This window comes from Daphnia pulex, chromosome 4, assembly GCF_021134715.1.
Source record: "Daphnia pulex isolate KAP4 chromosome 4, ASM2113471v1".
Taxonomy (NCBI): Eukaryota; Metazoa; Arthropoda; class Branchiopoda; order Diplostraca; family Daphniidae; genus Daphnia; species Daphnia pulex.
The window spans coordinates 1,466,085-1,489,772 of NC_060020.1; the positions used below are offsets into that span (position 1 = coordinate 1,466,085).

The 23,688-nt window shown below is 43.4% G+C and overlaps 1 protein-coding gene and 1 long non-coding RNA gene across 2 annotated transcripts; one reads left to right on the plus strand and one right to left on the minus strand.

Moving 5' to 3' along the window:
* The first annotated feature begins 434 nt into the window (after window positions 1-434).
* On the plus strand, window positions 435-2,578 carry LOC124192113 (D-aspartate oxidase-like). The gene is made up of 8 exons (XM_046585279.1): window positions 435-768; window positions 840-891; window positions 948-1,145; window positions 1,219-1,441; window positions 1,510-1,577; window positions 1,645-1,762; window positions 1,891-1,989; window positions 2,104-2,578. Exons 1-8 carry the CDS (start codon window positions 630-632, stop codon window positions 2,224-2,226), a joined length of 1,020 nt encoding a protein of 339 aa, XP_046441235.1. The 5' UTR covers window positions 435-629; the 3' UTR covers window positions 2,227-2,578.
* Window positions 1,709-23,106, minus strand: LOC124192114. Its single transcript, XR_006873588.1, has 4 exons — window positions 22,994-23,106; window positions 22,704-22,829; window positions 22,266-22,480; window positions 1,709-1,835 (listed from the first exon to the last, which is right to left on the minus strand). It is a non-coding gene; the product is annotated as an uncharacterized LOC124192114 (long non-coding RNA).
* Between the last annotated feature and the right edge of the window lie 582 nt (window positions 23,107-23,688).

Sequence of the window (23,688 nt, forward strand, 5' to 3'; positions counted from 1 at the left end):
AAGGACGACAGGTACCGCCACTATCGCGGAACCAGGTAGAAAGGCAAAAACGTAACCATACTGAACGCTCTCTGTTTGTCTGCAGAAAATCAGTAGTCAATAACTTTGATAACACAATCTGTCTGCTGTCTACGTGTTTAAACATGGCAACGAATAAATAAATTTTGTATTTTTACTTCCATAAAAATGAGCCATTTCGTCACTGACGTACTACTCGTGATTCTAGGATTGGTGGCTTCCGTTATTATTGTTTTGAGCATTGTTGGAATTGGTAAGTTGTTTACGCAATATTAATATGCATGGGCGAAGAACATCAACAACAGTTATCTTTATGTCTTTTTTTAAATTCATGATAAAAATTTTGTCCTTGATGCTTATTTTTAATCATATGCTTAAACCTAAAAAACATTCTAATCTATTGTGTTTCTAATCAGGTTGGTTTCTAGTTTGGAAATTCTTCTTGTCACGATTCAAGTTTGTTAGGGAGTTGCTGGGAACTGTATCTGACCCTAAACCTGAAGCATCTGCTGCTGAAGCAACAGGCAGTCGCATTAGATCAAGACCCAGAAAATCTCGATTGGATTGACTTTGTGTATTCATCATATTGTGTTGTATTTAAACTAATCACTATGGTTGTGAAAGTAGCAGTGATTGGAGCAGGTGTGACTGGCCTGAGTGTTGCAACAGTACTTCAAGAGAAATTCCCCAATTTACCTATTACCCTTTTTGCCGACAAATTTAGCCCTGGAACAACAAGTGATGGGGCAGGTATAGTTTGTTCATCAACAAAAGTTTTTTATAATATAAGACTACATTTCTGTTTTTGTTTACATTATTAGCTGGACTTTGGATGCCTTTCTTGTTGGGAGACACTCCTGAAAAAGATGTTTAGTAAGTTTCTTTCTAAAGTTAAAGCTATATTTAACTTTTAATTCTATTGTTTGTAGTGTTTATTCCAAGGATACATGGATTTTTTTAAAGAAACTATGGGACTCTCCTGTAGGAGGAAAACTTGGAGTCTCTCTTGTGCCATGTTTGCAGACTTCTGACACGGTAAATCCCGTGCCCATGTATAGCGATTTCGTCTATGGATTTCAAGTTCTTACAAAAGAAGAATTGGCATTGTACAATAAGCCTGAATGGAGGTCTGCTAATATTGTTATACTGCTACTGCATCGTGAGTCACAGTGAAATTTATTTTTAAATCTTGAATCACAGGCAAGGCTACCGTTTTGTCACCTTTATTTGTGAAGGGTCTAAATTAATGCCCCACCTGCTGGAAGAATTTCGCTCAAAAAATGGCATCGTCATAGTCAAACGACTTGAAAGTCTCGAAGAGATTGCTTCCGATTTTGATGTCATTATCAACTGCTCCGGAATAGGAGCCAAAGAATTGGTCAACGACATATCAGTCCACCCAATCCGGGGACATATCTTTCGCGTAATTAATTCACTGCATTTAGATACACATCGAATTTATTTCAAGACACTTGTCGCTTTATTCAACAGGTGAAAGCTCCATGGCAAAAATCGATATTAATCGATGACAGCGACAAAGGAAACTATATTATCCCAAAGTATTATCCGCTAACATAGATTCCCTCTTTTAATTCAATTTTAATTTTTGCGTTCTTACCTTGACAGTCAGGACAGTGTTGTCCTGGGCGGAACGCACGACAAAGATCAGTGGGACATTGTTCCAAGAAAAGAAGATGCCAAATTCATCCTGGATGGTTGTACTTCCTTGTTTCCGTCTCTAGAGGTAAACGCAAAGCAAATCGCCAGCCCTTTTGGGTTTGCCTGCAGTACCCATCTATTTTCCACTTTAAATTTGCCTATTAAAAACAAAAAAAACTTGGTTATTAACGGGTACCGTTGAACATTGTCTAGAAAGCGGAAATTTTATATGAGTGGGTGGGATTGCGACCAGGTCGCAATCAACTACGCGTTGAACTCGAAAAGAAAACAATCAACGGCAAACCTCTGACTGTACGTACTACCTTACTACTGACTAATTTCTCTGCCTAATGTGTTGTAACCGCTTAGGAATCATCTTAATTGTTCTTTTTTTTTTTTCCTTCATTACGGTTGTTGTTTCGGCAGGTCATACACAATTACGGGCACGGAGGCTCGGGTCTGACCACGTTTTACGGATGCGCCTTGAAGGTGGCTAATCTGCTTCAAGGGACCTTAACTTCAGAAAATTATTTGGCCTCGAAGTTGTGATACATAATCATGCAATAGAAGAAAAAGAAAAGGTGTCTACACATTTTTTAAAAAAGGTTCGTCGTGCTGGTCTTTGCGTCATTCGCTTTTTGTTTGGTTAATTCACGGGGAACGAGATATATCACAATCCCTTTCCGGCTCATTCTGCGAATTACCTCATCACGTACTCTGGGACCTTTCACATAATAGTTAGTTGTTTCATCTATTAGATATCACCCAGCTATAATTCTAGAAATGATGGATTTGTCAAGTTGAACCGCACTTGTTGTTGTTCGCCGATTTTGTGGGGTAAAACTGACTGTAATAACATAAAGAATACAATAACCCGTGTGTTGCATGGATTGGAAAGACATGTGTCTAAGCTGTCGTCTATTGAGGGGGCGTTTCCAGGACAAGAGGATATCATCCACGGTTTTATACGTGTGAGGCCCCCACACACACATCACATTGCCAGCGGTCCACAAACATGGAAAAGCCAGAATGAAATCAAAGGAGAAAATAAAATAAAAATAAAGGATGAGACGACTGTGAGAGTTATAAACGCGGAGAGAACAGAATTGTGTGGAATGTCGTTGTCTCTGTTGGTGCACCGCCATATGTTGGTGTCTTACTGGCTGTTGAAAGAGACGCCACAAGGACCCCTCCCTTATTTGTTGAGTAGCTTTTGTCGACCATTGTCTAATAAGAAGAAGAGTGCGAAGTCAAAGAAACATTTGCGTGTAGTGTCTATCAGTTAGAATGTTGTATAATGCTGCGGGGGGAGAGAGACGGACTGGGGGCCATACATATACATATAAATATATTGCGATGCCATAGAGCTTGGGCGGCGGCCCCCAAGGCTCGAAATCTGCCAACGTCATTGTCGACGGTCTCTCTTGTTCTTCTTCTTGTTCTTCATTCCTATCTGCCACCAGAAACGTGTGTAGTCGACATTCGTTATACACATACAAACACACACACAGAGACAAGAAAAGCCTTGGATCCGTGCATCTATATAGGAAAAAAAAGGGGGTGAAAGACACGAAGGCCGGAGAAGAAAGGCATTTATTATAAGAGGTGTCTGTAAAATGAGAAAGAAAAAAGAAAATGCCACACTATCAAATATTTAAATTGAAATCCAAATGAGCGAGAATAGTGGCGGGGAGGTATATATAGTGAGTGTGTGAGATTTTCGATTATTCCATCGCGAGAGTATGTATAAATACATAAAGTTCCACATAGAAGAAGAAAAAGACGATGATTTGGATTTCTTCTTGTAACGTGTACATATAGGAGAAGAGGTATAGTGTAGCAAGAGCGCCCGAGCCCCTTTTGTTGGACGGTCCAGTCACGCGGCATTGAACAATTTTTGAACCTCAACTTCTTCCTCCTTCTCGCCAAACAATCAAAGGCTCTTAAGCAGTCCTCTTGTCTTTTCTGTTGTTACAGCAACACAGGGCAGGCCGTGTTTTTTCTTCTTCCAACACTTGTGCCAACCAACCAACCAACCTCCTCCATAAGAAGAAGCTAACAAGTTTTAAAAAAGGAGACGATGGAACCTTCTTCTTCTTCTTTTTTCCTATCTGTATTATAACAATAATCAAAACTGTATGGCACATTGTGTGTGCAGCCCGTGCTGCACGGCGCATTCCAGTCCACATAGCCTTTTTTTTTTCACCAAGACCTTGAAAATCTTCTTCTTTTATTCTCTCGTCCTAGCGTTCATTCTTTTCTCGTTCTTTTTTAAAATAAAATATTAGGACGTGTGGTGTAGTAAGTCTAGATGCGAGAGCGTGTGCCGGACAATGCGCTAAAGAATCAGGTGGTCTTGTGTGCTGTGGTATCTGGTGTTTCTTTTGAACTGTGTGGAGGCCACACAATATCACCGTGTCTTTTTGATTTGATTGGAATTCGTCTTTCTTCTGTATCAGCACATTTTTCTCCTGCGGGTATTAAAACAAAAAAACACGCGTGAAGGATGGCGCTAGGAAGATGAGAAATGGCAGCAGCTCAACGCAGTCATCTGTACGGAAGAATGCCAAAACCCACCAAATAAGAGTCGCCTGATGCTGCTGCTGGACGAGTGGCGCTAGAAAAAACAAGGTCTGTCGTTTCGTTTGGTGTAGAGTGCACGGACGCCGAGGTGTCAAATGTCACTGGAAACTTCTCTCTCTCTCTCTCTCTCTTTGTACACATGAATTGCTGGATACCACTATACCACACTCTGTGTGTTCGAATATACATATACACACATACTCGAGTCGACCACAAATTGGGCTTTGGTCAGACACGATGACCAGAAAGAAGAAATAAAAAGAAAAGGCTTATTGCCCAGTCACTGGCCGTAAGAGTATAAGGAATTGCTCCTCTTGTTCTTTGGTCTGATCTCATATTACGCACTTTTGGGGGTCGGGGGTGGTGGGTGGTGGGGTCTCTAGCTCCGTGTCACGATGGATCGTCAAGTCGAAACCAACTATAAATTAAATTTCGAAATATTTTCGGGATGATTGAACGATCACACTTATTCTCGGGTCGGTCCCTATACCGAGGAGAAACCCAACTGTCACCTTTCCGCGTAGTCTGAGGCATTACAATTTCAGATTTGGCGCCTTATTGTTCTATCCATATTTCCTTTTTTTTAAAATTTTATTATTTTTCGACTTTGCGATGGAGGTCGCGACTGTCGGACCGCGTCGCACCTGTTTGTGGGTGGGAACTTGGCCAGCCGGTGTCTCCCTCGCGATCTTTTAAGTCTCTCCCCTTTGGGTTGGGACGGGGCAGGAAAAAGTTGTGCGCGCGGTGTCGAGTGACTTTGAATTTCTTGCCGTGTCATTCAAGTGTCCCGGCTCTCTTGTGCACCGCGTCGTGAATGTGCCCGTTCATCTTCTTCTTTTCACCTTCTCAATGTACTCCGCATGTCTTTCTTTCTCTCCTGGACATGAGAAGGGGGCCAAAAAGGCGGGCTAGATTCCGCCGAACCCAACAGCTGTTTGCTGCTGCTTTTTTTTCTCAACCGTCCATCCGCGTTTATTTCGCCTCCCCCATTATTATTACAGTGCACGGCGGACGCTTGAACTCGTCCGCACAAGATGCCCGCCCGCCCGACGTGTTTGTACACCGAAAAAGAAATTAAAAAAGAAAAAAAGACGCACCATCGCACATTAAATAATGCGCACTCAAAAGTATTGTGTTGCATTTTCCTTTCCTTTTCTTCTTATTTCTACATGTCGTCGTAAATAAGAATCAACGCCAAAGGAATTCGGGTCGGTCGTTCTCGTTGTCTCCGTTTCACGCGCGTACACATGCAAAAGTATAGATACTAAAACAACTCACGACGAAAAAGAAAACTGGCGCTTGATATTTGGCTGCCAGCGCCAGCCCATCACTAACAATAAAAAGCCCTGGATAACAAATAGATATAACACACATATTACATCCATATAAAAAGAAAAGTCGAAAAGAAGAAAACCAAAAATCTCTCCTCGCCAGCTCAGCTCTTATGTGTGTGTGCTGTGACATTGTATAGATGTTCTTGTAACTGAGCTCTAATTGATGGCCCGAGATGGGAATCGCTCCCGATCTAGATGAACGCACTCAACGAGACTGCGGTTGGCTGCTGGCACTTTTTTAGACATTGTGGTTGACTTTATTTATTCTAACCTTTATTTTCCGGGGTTGTTTGTTGGTTGGGTTTTTTCGCTCGCTGTCTTGATGCAACTCAACTGATGACTGCTTGTAATAATAATATGTTGAGCGTCTATTTACTGATGTGGCTCTCTGCTGATGGGTTGGGCGCGCTGGATTGTCGCGATTTATGTCGGCTCCGCTCCGTTGCGGAATGCTCCTTTCTGCTCCTCTTATCTTGTCAAGGACTTTTTGGGGGGGGGGGAGCCACGGGGATAGAACCAGGATAAACATCTGCACACACACACACACCGCTGGCCGGGACACACGCTGGACGTATAGAGAGAGAAAGACGGACGGCCACATACGACGACGGCGACCTCGTGACGACAGTGGACGACGACGGATGTGTGCGCGGTTCAATAACACGTTGAACTTCGGACGTTCAAACCCAAAAGAAAAAGAGTTGATATGCGATACAGGACGACAATGCGGTGCTGTAGAGTTTTTTCGGCTGGATTATTGCCTTGATGGGACGATTTATGGGGTGAAAAGTGAACCTGTCAACTATAGACGGTGACGAAATGAATCGCAGACCGCCATGGCAACTTTTCGTCCATCGACGAAATCTAGTACTTTTGTGTATGTGTGCTGGAACTTGGAAGGATGATTTGCATTTGCCAGATAAAAAAGACGACAAAGAGAATAAGATCGATGATGACCATCCTTGGATCTAGATCCCCTCGAATTCAAAGTCTACAGGTGAAGGATATGTAAACGTTTGACCCGCTGCATTATGTCTGCCCGTTTGTGTCGGCGCTGCTGGTTTGTACGCACGTAAGAGTTTAACGCCGGCCGTCAAAGCGAGCCCGTCCGCCAGCATCCGCCAACACATCCGTCAGCGTCTTGACTTGTCTCTTTATTTGCATTCAAATGGGTTTGAATTTAAAAAAAAAGTCCAGTTTATGTATAACCGCATTTGTATGCTGCTGCCTAGCTGTCGACACCTTTGTGTCCCAATTGAAAAAGCGGATTACATGTATCATAAATGAGCTCAGAGAAAATCATATAGAATTTCCCGGGGAAAATCCTGTCAACTTTGCTCCTTGGTAATGAGATCACCGGGACCCTAATCGCAGCGGACCCTGTGCTCACTTCAAATAGACGATAGAAAAGCTCCTGACAAACGGAAGGCTCTTCATTTCACGGTGAATGGCTTTTCTCTCGTCTCGATCCCGACCCCAGGGCTCTTTCTTCTTACATTTTTAAGTATTTCTTCAAATGAAAAATAAATAAGTAAAGTGCGTCCGGCTTGAATGCGAGCAACGGGCGGTGTGAGTCATCATCAAAAAAGCACCACTCGGACCTGAATCGGATGCCCAGCCAAAAAGTCGGAGCCCGACCGTCCGAGAGAAGAATAATATAATCAGCAGCTCTCATACGAATTCTCACCTGTCCATTTGCGCGTGAACCAGAAAGGCAGAAGAATCAGATGACCATCTTGGGGGGGTTCAACTCTTTTCGCGGCGAATGGGAAAATAACGGACGGGTTTTTAAAACACAATAAGCGCGCGCGTTTTTGGTTCTACGGCGAATCAAAACGGAACGAGAGAAAAGGAAGAAGAAGATTTCGATTTGGCCGATAGGAATTTTTTTGAAAAAAAAAAACGTTTGACCTGCTCACCACGCAGCGGTCATTCCGTACGGCACGACTTTGCACGCAGCAGCCCTTGCACGCAGCAACCTCTATAGAGAGAGAGAGGGACATTTGCGCTCGTGTGGTGTATGGACAGCGCATCTCATATTCAAAAAAAGATGAAAAGAAAAGAAAAAAATGGGGGAAGTTGATTTACTGTCATTGCCTGGGCGCCCGGCCATCACGGCCTCGAAAGCTTTTACACACATCACATACACACACAGAGCAACAAGGAGCGGATTGAAAAACCATCTTTTCTCATCTTCTTCTTCTTCTTCATTCTTCGTCCACATTGAATACAAAAAATAGATGGTCGTCTCCTCCCCGTTGAACCAGATTTATTAGATTGTTATGGCGCGTTTTGGCATCAACATTGGTTGATGCGGCTCAAAAAGCCTTTTCTTTCTTTTTTATTTATTTATTTATTTATTGGATATTTTCTGTGAAGAGAGGCTTTTCTCTCCAACATGCTGTCCTATTTCATTGATATGTCTGCGCGTGGGTCGTAGTACCTGCATATTCTAAATATCCAGTCCGTCGTCGTTTTGGTGGTGCTTTCCCCCTCAACCGAGTTTTCCATCTCGTCTGTGACGCGCTCGGCTGTTGTTGTGTAATAACACACACTTGTTTCTTTTATTTCGTATTGCATTTTTATTAAAAAAGAAAAAAGAAGAGGATGGCTGCCGTGATGTCCGGGAAGACGGAAAGTCACACAGCTGGAGATGTGAGGAGGGAGAGACGCACTCTAACGGCCAGCTGGGAGAAGAAGAAGAAGAAGAACAAGTCCGTGATAGTCATCTATGACTCTTGAGAGAGAGAGAGGAGATATATGTGTCCGCGATTGAATGGACGGGATGGTCCACTCGACTCTCTCTCTCTCTCCTCCTTAGACACTGGAAAAGGAAGGGGGAAGCAAAACTTTTCCTCCCCGCAGCCCTTTGTGGCTCACCGAGACCTTTTAACCCGTAAACACACACACACAAGGCAAAAGAAATAACCAGCGAGGTACAACGGAGAGTCAAAACTTTTTTCGTCGTGTGGTTCAACATTTAATCTCTCGATCGGGGGGGTTTAATGAGGCAACTGCATACATCCAGCAGTTGCCTTGCTGCTCCTTGCCGTACCTGATACACACACGTGTGTGTGTGTTCCTCCTCCAGCTAGCGCATAGCCTTTTGCGTTATGCGCTGGACTCGGGGGGGTTCGACTGGGAACGAGTTGCGTAATAAATCCAACGTTTTTATGTGACCGCTAGCTGGGTGAGATAACCTGAAGATAAGCGCTGACAAGTGCCTCAGCAGCCAGCAGCAGCCCAGACGTTTTTTTCTTTCCCTTCTGCTGTGAATATAAGAGAGAGCATATTCAGCTATAGGCTACGTGGGTTCGACCTTAAATGTTTCCCAGTTTCTTGTGATATAATTCTGTCAAGACTCCCTATCTGATATTGCCCCTTTTTCTCTCTCTCTGTCGTGTCGTCTTTTCGTCGTGTTGCTGCTGCTGCTGCTGGCCCGGCCGTGACACACTTGGACATTACACTGGATGGCCGGAGCTGATGGAGGATATCTTGTTGGTAGAAAAATAAGAATCAGTCCGAGAGAGAGAAGCTCAGACAGACTAGAGAAATGAAGATGCAGACTCTGTTTCACTCTCTCTCGTCGTCTCACGGGCTTGAAACTGCAGCAGCAGCAGCAGCCCCCCAGTGGCTAATTTGGTAACGGTCGAGTTGAGACAGCCCATGTGATGGAGTGCAAAGCATACACACAGCTGGAGATATTCTTCTTCTTCTTCTGACATGAGAGAGAACACGTCTTCTCATTTCTTTTTTTCTTTTCGAGTGCTGGCCCTTCTCTCTCTAGACGATTCCGTCCGTCTTGAGCCGAGAGTGTACCATACGTTATAAGACAAATCCGGCAGTAGTAGTCGCGCTCGCACACACATATAAATCCATGAGGGATGAACGTGAGTCGAGGCCATGGCAAAAGAAATAAAAGGTGAACGAAGCTCTTTTTTTTTTCAATATGATCGACTCCCCTTTTGTTCCGTTCCACATTTTCCCTTCTTCAAACATTTGGATGTTGAATCGCCCGTTCCCCCCATAACAATAATCTATACGACGTACTTGTTAACCAGCTGGCCGCCTTTTTGTTTCCAGGCACAATGTTGCGACGTACATTTCTCTCTCTCAAGAGACAAGCGCAATATAAAGAAACTTTCTACCATGTAAATCCGCCGCTGTGTGTGACGTACAAGTGTATATCGATCTCTTGCGTACTATTTACATTAGCGCCCACATTTATTTAGGAATTTCGCCGTTGTGTTTTTACGGCGAAAATATTCAATGACTTTCAGATTTTGTCCCACTATACGCCAATAATGCGCTGATTGGGATTCTCCCCCCCTTGGCTGTGTCTAAATATTGTTGGCTCAAGCACAATTTATGGATTTGGAATAACACTCTTACGTCCGACCGGTTTGTTTTGTTTCTTTTCTGTCGACAGTTGGGGGGTCGCTCAGTCCGCGGCCGACGTGAGTGTGTGTGTGGGAGCCGACGCTCATCGATTCGACCTACGCAGGTGAATAGCAATCAACGGTAGCGCAACGTCAGTCAGTGGATGGTCGCAGACCTCCCAGCAATGATGGCGCGCCCGAATCATCAGAGACCCCCGTCATTAAAATACGTCTGACGTCATTATATACATGTGCGCCATTGCGTCTTTTTCCCTCCCAAATACATCAAAATCCGGAGCTCATTTCCTTCATTTCGCCTCCTCCTACTCAGACTCTCTTGATGGGCCAACACACGATTCCACACACTGCGGATTGAGAGACGGCCGCTCGTCCATCACTCGCGGGTTATCCGTCGAGCACCGCGGTCCCGATCGTGGCCGTCAAGTCCATTGCAGCGCGCCGAGCACAATGGGATGAAATAAAGTACTAACGACCGCACTAGACACAATCATCTGAAGAAGAAGAAGAAAACAGCGATAGTCGAAAAGACAATCGCAAAGAGAAAACTTCTGAAATGTAGTACTATAATAATTCTTCCGTCTTCAATAGGAGGCGGAGGATAAATCTAAAAGAACGATGAGAATGGGGAGGAGGGGGTGTGTAAATACATATACTACGTGATGGGTTAGAGGTTGAAGTGGAAATTCCATAGAGCCGACGAAATTCATCACAGGTTTTTATCTATACGCAAGGCACCAGCACCACTACGTTATATGAAATGTAAAATATCGTCCATTCCCGTTATGTGGGCGCAAATGTCATCATTTTGATTTTGATTTAAAAATTATATGAGAATATAACATCTGCTACAAGTTGGTTGAGTAGCAGATCAACCGGTTCATCGACTCGAATTTTTATAGAGCAATTTTTTGTGCGACTCCCGCGTGATAAATTGATGCGTTCGTGATGAGCTGTCGCCTGTTTTATAAGCCTTCCATATATTATAGACGGCAGACTGCCGCTGGGCCGTGTACTACATATTACGTACATTATAAATAAATAAGATGAGATAACAAGACTTGATAAAGATATGCAACTGTCAAAACGTGACGTTATTCCGAATCAAGTCCAAGACAACAACAACAACAGCAACAACCTCGGAACGAAAAAAAAAAAATGTTCTAAACATTCAGAAATGGGTATGGATATGATGATGATGTTGATAAACACACACACACATAGCCGAGTTTCCTGTGGCATTTTTCACATCGGAAACCCCCCGCAACGCCCACCTTATTCCCCCACCCCCTTTCACCTGTGGACAATCAAGTATTTAGATCAAAATGTCAAGATTGGGAAAACGTTTTTTTATGTTTATCCCCCCTCCCGTTTTCTTTTTTGACTTGTTTAAGTTGTTTGTTTTCTTCCAAAGGTTCTCGTTCTTCTATTTTTAAAAAACTTAATATATTTGAAAAACGAAAGCGGCCAACGGCGGGCGACACTCTCTGGTCCGCGCAGCGATCTGATATATTATTATATTGCTCGTCGGTGTAACTCAATTGATTGTCGGACCTGTGACTGGCGTTTATGATGACGGATTCAACATTGATCGCTCACGGTTTGCGCCAAAAACTTCTTTCCCTCCAGCAGGTGAGAAAAATGTTATATACTTTGAAAACACACGACTCACTCCGGCGTGATTGATGAAAATTTGGCGAATTATTTACCCCACAGAGAAGGGAAAAAGAAAACAGCCCCCGCCTGTCAAGTGGTTTTCATTTCCACCTTTTTTTTTTCTCTTTTCTTTCCGTCGATGACACAATCAAAGGAAATCATCCATTTGTGTGTTGACTCTCTCACCAAGTGTCCATCATATTCTCTTATCCAACAGGTGACGATACTTTCTCTCTCACCGATCTCTCTCAATCCCCCCTCCATGTCTGACGTGTCTGCTGTCTGCTGTCTCTCTCTCCGCCGTGCCGTGTGTGGCGCAAATCAAAGAGAAAGTTCACGTCTTGTTATTATTACGACTCCCAACAACAAAAACAACAGAAAATTAGGAGAGCGGTAATATTATACCGCGTAGTAGTAGTAGTAGTCGTCGACGGAATAATATGATTCCAAATGGAAATTGTGATGAGCAAGTGGCTCCCGAATCTATTCGGGCTTGTAGTATAACGAGGGTGGAAGCCAAAGAGCCATCACACACACAACAGTAGCAGAAAGAAACCCCAAAAACAAGAGGTCACACTGATGGATGTACATGTGTGAGTCGAGTTATATATTTAAAGGATGCGGAGAAGAGAGCGCCAAATGACGGTGCACGCAAACCCCGAAAGAAGAAGAAGAGCTGGAGGAATCATCATCATCATGTACCACCACCACCGTGAAAGGCGAGCTCTATCCCCCCCCCTTTTTTTTTCTCTCCTCAACATTTGACAAGGTAATTATCACCAGAGAGAGCCTATATACCTAGTATATACAGGTAGGCAAGGGTGCAGTTATATTTCTCTTTTTCTTTCATTTTCTCCTCTGATTGCCATCAGTCTCGGTCCTTATTCCCCCCCCCCCATACTTGCTGTTGTTCTACAAAGCCGCAGACACGCAACTGATGGCGGGCCCAGCCAACTCACACATGTGAATCTCTCCACCAGCAGCGCACACAGGTATAATACAAAGAGAAATGTATACTATATGATACGTATAATAGATTCATTTTCATCAAGGCACACGGCGTTATTACATTCTCTCCTTTTGTTTTCTTATTGTGTTGTCTCAACCGTTTCGTTGATTGCGCTCTGAGAGAGTAACAACAATCACCGGGAGCTACCGGGACCTATATTATATAACCTCATATAAATAGAAGAGAGAGAACCAGTAGCTCCTGTGCTGTTATTATAACAAAAAGGTTAATCAGAGGCGAGAGAGAGAGCAGAGAGCTGACCATAAAGAGAATCACTTGGCCCTCCTACCTACCAGCAGCGACTTGATAATGATAAAAGAGAACAACCAGTCCGCCTGTTGTTGTTGTTGTCTTGATGATGATGATGAACCGCGTGAGTTGATATAGAATCATCTCATTTTTTTGTTTTAGTTTTTGTTTTAGTTTACCGTGTGTGTGTGGTTGCGGGGGGTTCTGGAGGGCGTAACACATTTATAAATGTGTGTGGAGCGTAATAGTAATGAGTTATTATAAGTCGGACCGTTTTATAGAACACCGGCAGGGGGTGGCCGCGCAGCCGATCCATTAGCTCAACCCGTCACGTTCACACACACACAGCAGCAGCTAAACGCGTAGCTTCAAGAGTGTAGATTAAATATATAAATAAATAAATAAATGTGTGTGGCTCTCTCGCATTATTCCATCACTCGTTTCCCCCAGCTGATTTGATATGTCAAATTGACCACGCTTAAATATTCATTTCTCTTAAATATCTCATTAGAGCCGCATTCGATCCGGATTCACATCTAATTTTACAAATCTCTTCTCAGCACACCATTTGACTGTTGATGGGGGCCGGCCGGCTAATGTTAGACAAGAAAAACAAAAGGCCAGCAAACTCGATTCAATTTCGATTCAACCAAAAAATGAGACGACCGGTTTTATTTTTTTCTTCATTCTAATAATATCCGACGGAATCTCTTTTCTCTTTGAAATGTGGAACGGACGTGTGATGAATGGAAGCGGCAAACCGAATTTTTTATTACCTTTTTTAAAATTAAAATTGGGAAACATTTAGCGTTGTTGGTGATGGGCGATTAGACTTTCTCGCGTACACAATAAGAATTTGGCTGAGTGTACTACACAAAAGTGCGGTGCTGGTATGCGACGTGGCAGCATTTTGTGTTTTTGGGGTGGACGAGTTACATTAAAAGTACAACACAAAAAGAAAAAAAAAAGGGAACGGCCATCGTTGCTGTTGCCCGGCAGGAGTTTGTGACACGGCTCGAGTGGTCTATGAGTATGCGATCTCACGTCCGATATTATAATCACACGACGACAAGCGAGCGGACGGACGGAGGGAGGGGGAAATGGCTGGGCCCTGGAATGGGAGGAGATTCCTACCAGCAGCAGCAGCAGCACGGCGTCCAGCAATTGCTGCTGGTGCGTTTCACCCATTAAAAATATGGAAGAAAAACGGAGCTCGTTGACGACAACGGGAGGACGACCATGTCGCTCGCCCAGCAGTCCAGCCAACTGGGGTGGAGTCCAGCCAAACCCGTGCAACAGCACTAAACTAAACCATATGCCGGCACACAGCAGCATTATTGTGTGCTATGTGCTTGCTGATGGGCCACATGTTTATGGGTTTATAATGCAGAAGAACAAGAAGAAGAAGAAAAGAGAAGCATAGCAGCGCAAAACGCATGCGCTCGCCTTGTTGTTGGCTCGTAAATTACCGGCTGGACCCACATCAATCCTTCGTCATGTTCTGCTGGCTGGCTGGCTGCTCCAACAGTTGTTGCTTTTTGCATTGTGTGTGTGTGTGTGTGTTATGTAGTGCTGGAAATTGTTTCTTTTCTTTGTGTGTGTGGATATAAAAGAAAAACGGTTCCATGGCCAATCGAGTTTACCCATGACCTGGCATGAACATCACATCACGCAGGTAAAAAAAAAAGAAACAGAAAAAACAGAAAGAAATTGATGCAGACCACCGAGTGTAACATATATAAGAGCAGCACAGTTGTTTTAAGGTAGCTACCATATTATATTGCCGCTGCTGAGTTTGGTCAAAGTCATTGGGAACACACGAAAAGGAAAAGGAGAACAGCGCACACAACATTTCAAGATGAATCATCATCGGATTGTCTCAACTGCTGTCCGCCGTTGTTATTCGAAAGGATCGAAAAAGAGGAGACGGAAAAAAAAAAGTGGCCAACGACTTTAATTGGACGACTCGTCGCTGCCCATATCGGGCCCATTCGACAACAAACACACACACACATCTATAGTGGCACTCTCACACAAAATATATACATAGCCGACTATACTACCCATTTTCAGATGGTGGCAACTGTTCTACGCCGCGCATTAGCTGCAACACACAACCGGGTCCTTTCCTCTTTATGTGAAAATTTCTAAATGTTGCTTACGGACGTTGAAATTCTCCTCCCCAAAAAATAATACACGACACAATGAATATAGAAAATAAAGGACGAGAGAACGACTGGCTGGCCTATCCAGCAGGGCGAATCTTTCACGAATGAATAAATAAATAAATAAATAAACGGAAATATCTCTTTTTGACATCAGCCAGCCAGCCAGCACGGACGAGCTCGGGTCGTCGTGAGTGTGCGCCATCTTTTTCGAGATACATCGAAAAGAATAATAATTGTACACACGAATGCCAAGTAAAAAAGGAGAAATGAGATGGACACACAACAACGGGCGCAAAAAAAGAAAAAAGGCCATTGGAATGCGCCTGGACGCTCATCATCACAATTCCTCATTGCAGCCAGCCAGCCAGAGCCAGAAAGGATAGAAAAAAGATTCCCAGGAGGAGACCACCTTCTTCTTCTTCTTGTTGTAATATGATACGCTCAAGACCGGCCCAAGCGATAATCGTGATACATGGCTGAAACGGCGGCCACGACCATAAATCGTCTCATCCACCATCGCATCGCAAATCGTAGCCGCACACACATTCGTATAGGTCCCAGCGAACGCTCACAGACTCAACCTTTGTACACATCATATACCAAAAGGGTTGACTGCGGGGATCTAATATACGGGACTCGTGTGTGTGATGGTCTATAGCTATGGACTCGGAGCTAGCAGCTAGCTAGAGAAAACGGGGTCGGTTAAACGGTTGGCGCATTTCACTGTTGTACAGATATGAGAAAGTTCAACATTGCGGCGGCCGCTCGATTATCTTAAAGAGCCGCGTGACGATAATAAACGAATAATTTAATCTCTCGAGCGGTTGGTTGGTACGGAGAATTCTTTGGCGCACATAGAATACGATCTACGTACACATACGTGCTCTATGACAAGAGAGATAAGGTCGGGAAGAAAAAAAAAAGAGTCGCCCGTCATGGAGTTGCTAAGGCTCTCTGTGTGTGTGTGTGTTATATTGCGGCTGCTGCTGTTGTTGCTGCCTCCCCTATTCTTTTGTTGCACAAGTACACACGGGACATGTTATAGTGTATATATTGTTGCTGCATTGTGTCTTGTTTCAGTGGCCGGTTGGCCGGCCCCGCTGCCTACGTGTACTACCCACTGCTGGCTGGTAGATGTGGTCAAAGACAACGTCTCGCTCCCTCTCTCCATTATCGCAGTGCTTTATCTTTTGGGTCAGATGGGACGAAAAGGGATGAATAAGAAAGAAAGAAGGAAGAATTATGTCCAAAACTTTCAAGTCCTTGGGAAAAAGAAAAAAACAAACAAAACAAAATACAATAGACAAGAGCGCGCGGATCTCTAACCGGCGGCACACACAAATCCCTCCGACAGCATCCAGCGGACAAAACCAAAAGAAATCAAATTCGAGGGGAAAAAAATGAATAAATGTTGTACGTACAACTGCTGTTGTTTTTTTTCTCTCTACCGATTTGTTATCAGTTTTACTGTTAAAAAACAAAAAAAAAGTGCAGCGCCATTTGAACCTCCAATTTGGAGATATGAATGCAAAAAGGTTAGCAGCAGCAGCAGCGATTTACGGCTCATTATTTTGCGCAGGTGTCGATTGGCGTCCACGACTTTCTCCGGGCGCCATTGACGTGTGATGTGGGGCAACGTAAACGTACGTCATCATCCAACCTGTCTCTGTAAATCTTGTCTTTTTATGAGCGCAATATCTAAACACTCGACTGTTTTTTTAAGACAGGGCGCCATCAAGAGACTCTCGGACGATGTTCATCATCCCAACAGATTACCCATCAACTTTTAGGTTGGACACATTGTCTCTATCTATACTAACGTGGGAAATGGTGATGTTCAAAAGGCATGCCAGAAACGAGGACTCTGTAACCTCTGCTGCAACTTGAGAAGCGTAACGTTTTTGAATCGATAATTGTTGTCGGGGGCTTATTAAATAGAAATTACCGACTCGCCAAGGGATTGAGGTACCGGCGTGAGCACACGGATGTATAAGAGAGAGAGAAAGAGATTGAGCGAACAAGTCCATGAGAAAAGAATAATAATAAAACGTATTGTACCATCAAGGTCGCATCTTATAAGTAGCTGCTGCTGCTGCTGTCAATTTCTCAAATATACAACGCAGCATCAGTTGGAGAGTCGACCCATTTGGGGTTAGATTCTAACCGTTCTAAGTTGCTGATGGATGTGTGATCCGAGTCTCCGACCAAACAGCAGCAGCAGCTACCTCCCCCCTCCCTCTGCAAGATGATGATGATGATGATGACGACTTCGATCGAGAAAAAGAAGAAGGAGTCTATATGGTTTTTTTATTCTTTTCTATCGGAGATAAACGCTGGAAAGAATAAAAAAAATACAATGGGATAAAGAGGCAGTTGTTATCACGATCTCGTACAGTGCCGTTTGCAGGGTCTCAGCTCTGTACCGTACGGGATACGATGGGAAAAAAAGAGTGTACACGCCGATGGGTTGAGAGAGCCTCAGCAACCGCTGGGAGCATCAAATCAAAGCCAAACAACCGCCAACATCAAGAGGAGGAGCCGCGCCCTATCGATATCAACGGCCCAAACGGTAGACGACACACGGGCCTTTCGATCAATTGTGAGGGCTGGAAAAGGTAAAAACAAAACAACAAAACAAAAAACAGACATCTAGCCACCCGAAATACCTGCTGCTGATGATGGAGAGCTTTCAAAAGAAAATCTTTCCTAAAGGGGGCTGGCCTATGAGAATCTAACCCCGGTGGATTATTTCTTCATGGGGTGTAATAGTGTAATAGAGGAGCATCAGGAGCTGTGGGTCCGTCTGTAGTGCACAGTCGCCCATAACTCAGATAATAGATGGTTTTGTACAGTCTAGGCCCACACTCTTCTAATCAAAGAATTATAGATGACGCCATCGCACAAACAGCCCCCAACTTGTTGTGCACAAGGCGCCTCCATTTCTCCTAATGTTGTTGCTGTTGTTGTTGTGGTTTTTTACATTACTCTACACTGGATTCTCATTGCGTTTGGCGTCTCTAGTTAGTCAGAGTCTGAGAAAAGGGCAATAAGTCGATGACGATATACACACACACACACAAGACATGAATCTTCTTCTTCTCTTCTTCTCACGCTTTCACCCCGGACTTGCGCTCATCATCTCTTGCGCAGTTCGTGTTTCTCATTTTCTCGTTTCGGTTATTTTCCCTTTTTTTCTTTTTATCTCGTTTGACCAGTTCGACTGTATTTATATATCCGCGTACGAGAAGCTAATCAGACGTCGCTGTGTATGTATAATACTCTCCGCTGTGTGTGTGTGTGTGTGTGCAACTTGTTTATAATAGATGGACACCTCTGGGGCGATAAGGAACCACAACAACAAAAAATATATGTGTTTCATGTTGATTTTTTTATTCTTTCTACTCTCGTGTGTGTGTGTATGACTGTTATTCAATGTCTGATTGGTTATCCCGACTGGAAAAAAAACAGAACTTTTGACTGTGTGTAGTTATAGACGAATGGAAAAAAAAAGAATCCGCACCTCCTGCTGTTGGCGGCGACTGTGTGTAATATTCCATTCTCTCTTCTTTTTCTTCTTGCTAGTAGATCTCTGAGCTGCTTGCCCCTTCTTCAAATAAATGTTGGCCGAGAGACATCCATCTTGTCGATCGGGACGCAACGATATTCATCAAGGCTATTCGTCTAACAATGTCTCTCTCGGCACTGAATGGCTCCCGGAAGACATCTCCCAGAGTTACACTGGATCCAGTCTCTCCCTATATACACATATACGACGGGCGGTGTGTGTATGTGTATACACCCAGGCACAGGTTGGTGGTTGGGGGGGAAACAAACAAATACATATAGTGTGGGAAAAGGACCCGACCATTTCCAACCTTTTCCATTAATGCCATATAGGCCTATATAAATACGTACAGATGCGTCTACCTCAACGTCGAAGCTTCATTTCGAGTTTGGACCATCTATCACCCGGGAATGATGCCGACGCGGACCAATATATAATACGCAGCCAAAGAGTTTGTCTTCTTCTTCTCTCTAATGGAACCAGCTGCTATCAAATCCGATCCGCCTTCATTCATCACCTGTGCGGGTCTAAAAATTCAACTTTGACTGGGCGGCCCTGCAATTGTGTTCCCAATCGATTTTCTTCCGAACCGATAGAGCGAAAACAGTTCACGATCAAAGCCGACGCGATACAACACGCATATTTAAAAGCAATTTGCGGTCGATAACAACCAAAAATAAGAGATCTATCCGGTTGATGACACATAAGAAGAAGCCCCCACGATATGCTGGTATATAAGGTAAAAAAAGGCGAAAGCAATTAAAAAAATTTGAGATCTGATAGAGGAGTGAAGCCACAAATAAAAAAGAAGTAAAATAAAAAATATGAGGTACAGATTTCGATTGCGCTAATGATAGGCTTTGTTGTTTCTCTTCTTATTTTGGGCTTGATGGCGGCGGCGCTCTATCGGAAAATGGGAATATCGTGACGCGCCCATATCTTATAATATCCCAGCCAAAAAAAAAAGGAAAAAATATCGAAAAGAACAACAACATACACACAGGTGGATTTTCCATCTATTACCAAGAGTGTCTAGTACACATCGGCGGTGCGGTTGTTTTTTGAGAGGCTAGCGGGCGCGCCGATTGGAAGGAATCCATCACGCTCGGCTCAAGAGAGAGAAAAAATAAAAATTACAACACTCGAAAAATGCGAACGAAAAAAAAAAAGAGGTAGACGCCAGGGCCGTGGAAGTGAAAACAAACGAAGAAACCCACGCAGAAATAAAGTTTGACGCGCGGTGCGCGACTCGAGTTTCACGCAGAGAGACGTGGCCTTGTCAACACAACAGCGGTCGGCTCTAATAAGATTTTGAGGGGTTGGAAAAACAATTGGAAAAATAAACATTTGTCAGTACATTATTTGAAGTTATTATTTAATTCTAAAGGGTTTTTCTTTTTATTTGATTTTGATCGTGTTGCTGGATGACTCCCATCGGAGAGCAGTTCAATCGAATAAGCATTTTCTCACGTGTAGATGGCGTAGGTGTTCCATAAGTTACCGTGAACTATGGAGAGAGTGTAAAGAAAGTGAATGAAGAAGATAGATAGAAAGGGCTGGCTGATTGGTCGGTGATTATATGAGAGTTAGAAGAGAAAAAAAAAGGAATAAGAGAAAGAAAAATACCGAGAAAAGTGGGCGCACCGCTACATATATAGCCCTCCCGCAGTCTCAAGGGTTTTTTTTGTGTATCCTTCTTCTCTTCATCATCTTTCCTCCCATATCTCTCATTGTTCATGTATTTCGGTTTTGGTTTTGTTTCAATTCAAATCCCTCCAGCTTCTTTTTTTTTCCACCTTTCAATTTTCTCATCGTTTTTTCTTTTTCTTTTTCTTTCTGCTGATGGAGAGGAATGAGCATCTCGGCGGTCTCTTCCCACGGTGGCCGATCGACAAACGAGTGGAATCCCGAACCCACCTCGAAATAACCTGTCGCCCTTTTTGTTTTTTGTTTTGTTTTCAAATCTCGCAGCCTTCACGATCTTTCTCAACACCCAAATTCAGGCAATTCACGACGCTGTGCAACTCTTGTCGACCCGCCGCATGTGCACACGCAGTCGTGGATGTGTATGCTGTAATAATTTCGGCTTTCGCAACTCTCGTAGACCACAGCTCCGCCGAGTCATCATCGGGCAGCAACCAATACAGGAGGGAAAAAAATGTAGACGCAGCCCGCCGGCCATAAGAAGAAAAGTATATCAGTCACACCATCGAGACGACGACGAGTTGTAAAAAGAAAACTGGTTCTTATTTCTGCGCTCTTTTTACGCTTTTACGACCGGACCCTCAGCTCACTCCTGTCACTGACCATTTCTGAAGCGTCCACAGTGTGTTCCGTATGTGTCGTACCGGGTTCACTATTACATCTAAGACGGGAGTGTCTAGTATAGACCAACAAGGGCCAGCAGCAGCATCAGTCAGTCACATATACAAGGAGAGAGAAGAAAGAATGCGTGTGACAAATCTACAAGTCCTGCCTCTTTCTTCTCCCGTGTTATACGAGCGCCCTGTTATATAGCAGCTCCGATATTTTGAAAGCAATCAAAATGAACCGCCCGTTGTCCGGCAACCAGGTGAAATATAATATTCACGCCCGGACTATCCCACCAGCAACAGACGTCAACAGAAGGGGGACAGGGGACACTCACAACAAAATAAAAGCCCGTAGGGACAGACACAAGAGTCGGAAAAAAAAGAGAATGAATATCAACAACAGCAACGACATCCATAACACAAAAAAAGTAAATAAAAATGTTTTGGAATTTATTTTTTTATATTTTCTGGGGGTCTTCTTCTTTTCATCACGCGCGCCTTTGGACCGCTCAAAAGACGCAACCAGACACATCAAGACGCAAGAGCGTTTAGATTTTTACATGATGATAAGACACCTGAACCTGTTGGACGAGGGGCTCGGTCTATTCGCTTCCTCCGGCGGCTGATGTTTGGAGCGGATGAGGTTATTCTTTTTTTTTTTTTGTTATTTTGGCCTTGCGTGTGTTGGATGTGGTTTGTTGTGTCACCTGACCAGTTGCGGAATCTCTTATTCATCGATATATTTATTCCTCTTGACGCAGAAAAGGTGGGAGTCGACCGCAATCACACAGCAATACCACTATACATATCCCCCCACGTCCAGCATCCGCCCGCGCTCTCTCCTTGATGCGCCCTGGCCGTTTGTCCTTATGCAAATGCCGACCGAATTTTTAGTGAGTCAATAAAAAAACAGGTTGTGGCTCTTCTTTTTTTTTCCAAAGTCACAGGTGGGTGATTTTTCTCAATACAACAAAGCCGAAAGAAAAACAAAAAAAGAAATCCAGGAATTGCCAGTGTGGTGGCAAGACCCTCTTGGTGGAAAATTTTTTTCAAGTTTGATTTTGTTTCAAGTTCAAATTTCTGAATTTGATTTGTTTATCAACAGAAAAAGTTGCGAGGTAACAAAAACAGGCCTGATCTGTTGTCGTTCTAAACGTGAGCATGAACCCTGACTGAGAAAAACAAAAACTGCAAGATGAAAAAAGTTTCAGCCACTGCATGGCCCAGGAATAATCGTACTCCATACTCCGCAACGGTTTAAAAATCAACGCCACCAAATTGTCAAAAAAGAAGGATAGAGATGAATTTGTCCTACCTTTGCGCCTGGGAAATACAGCCAGGCATCCAAAGGTGCTCCATCCACAGACAAGTTGAATCCAGCAGAAGAGGGATAGGTAAAAGGGAGTCCTCGTGAATACACCCACACTCGCATGGGCGTACACGAGGACCTTTAAAGAAAGGGGAATTGAAGATATCCTCAACTCGGTCGACACTGGAAGTTTCCCCAATTAAACGGATGATGCTGTTTATCTATAAATAAAAAATTTATAAGTTACGAAAAATATTTACAGAAGCAATAACAAACAAGGAAAAGTTGAAAATAAGGCATTTGTAAACCAGGGGTAAACCCTAATTGTTAATAAAAAGGGGAATTGAAGGTTTCCCTGTAATACATTGCATTTGTGCAAGTCATGCATCATTAAAAAAATCTGCAGGTCACATGCAGGTTAATAAAAGTAACGAAAATTATTACCTGAGTTATGATGCTGTGATTGTTGCTGATGACAGGAGGTCATCAGTCAAATCATACGACTGGAGGTCCAGCACAAGCAGCACAAACAAAACTTTGCTGTTACGATGGCTGGCTCAGGCCCTAAATCTGCACAGAGGGAAAAGGTTACATGTAGTGCAGAAAAACTGTCATGCATCAACAAGGGGATAAATAATACAGTCAGAAGTAACAATTCACAAACTTAGAACAAATTTAACTCTTCTATTTAAGCTCATCTAGTCGGTCATCCCATTTCTATTCTGAGAATTTACCCGCCAAACTGCACAGAGTGGAGAGCATGCAAAAGCTGGCGACACCAAAGTTGACATGACGATGACCACATTTTTTGTAATTTTATTTTCGTGCATCCACGTCCCAAAAGTGATCCTTTCGTTTTTCTTTGAAATTTTTACGTAGCTTAAATCTTTACGTAGCTGTATGTTGAAGTCTCCTTTTCGAAACTTAACGAAAACAAAAGCAGCAGACGACACTAATATTCTAATTAGCAATACTTAAGATATCGATTAGAATTTATTAAAAATCGACCCCCCTCCCCCTAAATCCAAACCGCAAAAAACGATAAAAGCGGTTTATCGTCATCAAATTGGAAAACCAAGAAGGAATAAATAAATAACAAAAATTGTCTAAATGTTTTCAACTCGTTTCTTCGATGAATTCGTATGCGTAAATGACCGCCGCTGAAGACCAATTCCACTGGAACTAAGTTTCATTTCCCTGGAAGGAATCAGAGAAGATGACTGACTATAAGATGACAATTGTCAAATCGGTGACGTCATTGCAGCCCAACATCTCGAATGACCAGCAGGAGCAGCGCAGGTGAAATGTTTCTGTATTAATTCTCAGATGCTGATTCAATTTTCCGGTACATGTGGGGAAAATAATTGCCGACGGATCGCTGTCACCCACACAATGAGACGCGCAGCAGCCGGGCGACATTTGAGAGTTT

What these genes read in the sequence shown, in the direction of transcription:
- LOC124192113 (XM_046585279.1), top strand. Translation starts at nt 630, where the DNA reads ATGGTTGTGAAAGTAGCAGTGATTGGAGCAGGTGTGACTGGCCTGAGT. An exon ending in TACAATAAGCCTGAATGGAG is followed by an intron (nt 1,146 to 1,218) that starts GTCTGCTAATAT and finishes CTTGAATCACAG; the next exon opens with GCAAGGCTACCGTTTTGTCA. An exon ending in CCTTGTTTCCGTCTCTAGAG is followed by an intron (nt 1,763 to 1,890) that starts GTAAACGCAAAG and finishes AACATTGTCTAG; the next exon opens with AAAGCGGAAATTTTATATGA.